Source organism: Ptychodera flava (genome assembly GCF_041260155.1).
Source record: "Ptychodera flava strain L36383 chromosome 3 unlocalized genomic scaffold, AS_Pfla_20210202 Scaffold_26__1_contigs__length_13983176_pilon, whole genome shotgun sequence".
NCBI classification, from domain to species: Eukaryota; Metazoa; Hemichordata; class Enteropneusta; family Ptychoderidae; genus Ptychodera; species Ptychodera flava.
Window position 1 is genome coordinate 6,463,950 of NW_027248280.1, and position 3,433 is coordinate 6,467,382.

The following is a 3,433-nucleotide window of genomic DNA, read 5'->3' on the forward strand; positions in this document are numbered from 1 at the left end:
AGGTGTTAATAAAACTATAGTACACTTCCTTTTTTGTCCAACTTTTAATATTGCATAAGGAAAATCAGTTTGGCTCCAAAAGTGTCCTTTTGACTTCAAAGTGGTCCCCGGGAAATTCGAATGATTGTACACTCTGTCTGCTTTATTCAACTTCTTTTGCGTAATTGAAGCAATGTTCTAACTTGAAAAATGTAACATGCGACCTGTGAGGTATCAGGTATTAGTAGGGTGGCCAAGTTAAGCTAAAGTGTTGCGACATTATACGCAACTCACGTACACTGAAAGTGAAATTTGATTTTCATGAAATTTTAAACGCCTTTTTTTCTGAAAATAAGTAGCTCAGTTACCGAAAAAATGGATATTTCTAATTAAAATCAATATATGAGGCAGGTTTCATTAAAAAACTGACGAAAAAACGATATAAAAATAGTGTTTTTCCTCTCCAAAAATGCAACTTCGTACTGAACGGCCACAGCGCTCGAGCGGTCGCCGCTCATGGCACGCACTTCTGAATCCAGTCAATACCTATTTCACAATGGAACTGCTTTTCGGGCCAGGTGCACGCTGTCATAGAACTGTGAAACTTGGCCAGGAAGTGGCAGACCATTCCGTTTACATGTAGAAGTGAGTTTTTGTGATGTTCTGGGGAGATTAACCAGCAAACACGAGGTAAAGTGAGTATGGTAAATTGGGTGTAGATTTTTCCCATTTAGATACATATTTTTGCCATAAAACTTGTAGCATGCTCTTTTTAAACATCATTCCAACATTTCTGTGAAATATGATGAAAATCTGTCCACGAGCACAAGTACGAATCATAAAAACAAAATCGTGTTCATTCAGACCTCAGCACAGTCAGGTTCAAGATGGCGGCGGAAGGCAGTCACACTCACAGTCACACCATTGACAGCATGCCGGAGGCTGAAGTTAGGGACAGCGGACAGCCAAGTATTGGTGAAATTGAACAGATCGTTCATGGCGATGGCAATGGTAAGTGTTCATTTGCTTATGGCATGGTTTAAAAATGATAAAAATGTTGATAATTTCAAAATGTGCTCGATTTTTTCCGAGTAAATCAATTGTACGCGTATATCGCTGAATGAAAAGCGCCCTCTAGTGGCAGGTTATGAGGCGAGTAAGGGAAAATAATACTTGAGAAATAATTGAAAATATAGAAATATACAGTTTTTTTTCAACAGTGATTACAGAAAATTAACAAATACGTACGTATATTATCCCCTGAGTTAAAAAAGAGAGGTATTGTCAGATTTATTATAGAAATTTTGAAAATTTTAATGTTTCCTTTTTTCATATGTATAAAAAAATAAATAGTATTGGCAGCTAGTATAGCAACAGAATTGGTTTTAGTTTTGCAAGTAGATGTTATCAACATTTTAATGTTATTTTTCATATGAATGACAAAAATTACAATAGCATTGGCAGCTAGCATAGCAACAAAATGGTCTTAAATTTTATAAGTAGACATTTTGATCATTTTAATATGTTGCTCTTTTGTATGAATAAAAAAGTAAATAGTATTTGCAGCTAGCAAAGCAACAGAATATGGCTTTAGTTTTGTAAGCTTATGAAATACCATATACAAATTCTTGTTATACATGCATGCAAGTGTGAAATTTTTTTGATGAATCTTTCCTCATGTCATTTATTTTTCTCTCTCTATCTCTCTCTAGCAAATATACTGTCATGGTCAACTATATCATATGGAACTGCCATTGATATTTTGCAAGTTTTGGAGACTGCTGGATTGCCAGTGATGAATAGATTGCCAGATGTCCTGCGGCGTATTTGCAGCAATGTGCTAATTCCCAAACGTATCAGTAGTCTTATAAGAAAAATAAGACGAGTGAAAGAAAAAGCTGAGCAGTCAAATGATTTTTCTGAATTAGCAAAACCAGTTGCAGAACTTCAACCAGCATTGGAAGTTGTTGGCAAGTCATGGGAGGACTTGGGAATAACTGTAGAGAAGTTAACATCCTGCGACTTCACCCCCAGCTTTACTGTTACAAATAAGATGGTGCTAGAATTGAATTCATTTCGTCAGAAGTACAACTACCGCTGGAGTGACATGTCTGAATGGCTGCAGCATATTCTTTGTTTAGATGTCAGTCCAGACCCTATGGCGCTGAAGTCATCTGTTCAAAGAATGATGATGATGAAAAATAAATTAAGTTCCAAAGCGAAGGGTATGCAGCCTAAACAGGAGTTGTATTTGAACTCTGAGTTCCAACCACCAAAGAGAAGGTCACAGGAAGTTGCTAACTTTCAAATACAACAATATAACTCGGAGAGCAGTATAGAATGTGAACAAATCAATGAAACATCAAGACAGACAACAGTAACAGGACAGTATGACTTTGAAATGGATGATCTGAAAGATCAAATGGAGGATCAACTAATGCAATATGCAAGTACTGGAGAAAGACTATTGGCAAAGTGTGATGAACTTGAATTTTTGTATGAGAATGACTTACGATCAACAAAAGCAGAACTAAATGAGACAAAGAAGACATTGTCAACAGTAACAAAAGAATACAACCAACTTCAGAAAATGTATGATGAAGCAAAGCAGAAGATATCAGCAAACCAAACAAGAAATGTTAACAAAAGACTGAAACGTAAAGAAGAAAAGATGTCACAAATGGAAAAAGAATTGAAGAGCTTGAAATGTTCACACAGTGAATGCACAGAACATTTAAACAAAGACAAGAAAAAAATTGAAGAACTCGAGAGTACAGTGGATGAACTAAAATCCGATAAAACAAACCTGAAAGAACAAGTTGGCATGCTTCAAAATAAATACCACAAGGAAAGCCTGAAGAAACGGCAGCTGCAGAAAGTTGTTTCCAGAGAAAAACTGAGAGTGAAATCTGTTGAAGATGAGAAATGTAAGCTGGAAATAGCAATGAAGGAACTCAAGGAAGAAAACATGGAACTGAAAATTGTCACTGAGGATTTACAAAAAGGAAACAAACTAAACACATTCCATGAAGGAAAATACACAGATGAAATCCGGCTGACCTGTTATGAGCTGCTAAATAAAGGTGTTAGCACTCGTAATGTCTCTAAAGTCATTGAAGCAGTATAAAGTAACCTGACTAACATGGAAATCGGATGTCTCCCCAAACCATCTCTACTGAAGCTGATGACTGTGGAAGCAAACGTTCTTGCTAAACGCCAAGCTGCAGAAGCCATCCTTGATGGAACTAATCACACCCTGATGTTTGATGGCACATCGAAGCACGAAAAAAAGTTCCTTGACTTTGAAGTGTCAACTGCAACAGGGTCATACAGTATTGGCATGCATGATGTTCTGGGAGGAGATACACAAACGCAAATGGAGAGCACAAAATCAGTATTTCAGGAGCTTGCCAGCTTACTAGATACTAACAGTGACACTAACAGAAACTCACAA

The 3,433-nt window shown here is 36.7% G+C and overlaps 1 protein-coding gene across 1 annotated transcript; it reads left to right on the forward strand.

The window, feature by feature from the left end:
• Positions 1–866: 866 nt before the first annotated feature.
• Positions 867–3,106, forward strand: LOC139125761 (girdin-like). Its single transcript, XM_070691857.1, has 2 exons — positions 867–990; positions 1,692–3,106. Exons 1-2 carry the CDS (start codon positions 867–869, stop codon positions 3,104–3,106), a joined length of 1,539 nt encoding a protein of 512 aa, XP_070547958.1.
• Positions 3,107–3,433: the final 327 nt, after the last annotated feature.

Bases quoted from the DNA above. Each gene is read 5' to 3' on its own strand.
- LOC139125761 (XM_070691857.1), top strand. From the start codon at position 867: ATGGCGGCGGAAGGCAGTCACACTCACAGTCACACCATTGACAGCATG. The intron at 991-1,691 runs GTAAGTGTTCAT...ATCTCTCTCTAG, and splicing joins CGTTCATGGCGATGGCAATG to CAAATATACTGTCATGGTCA.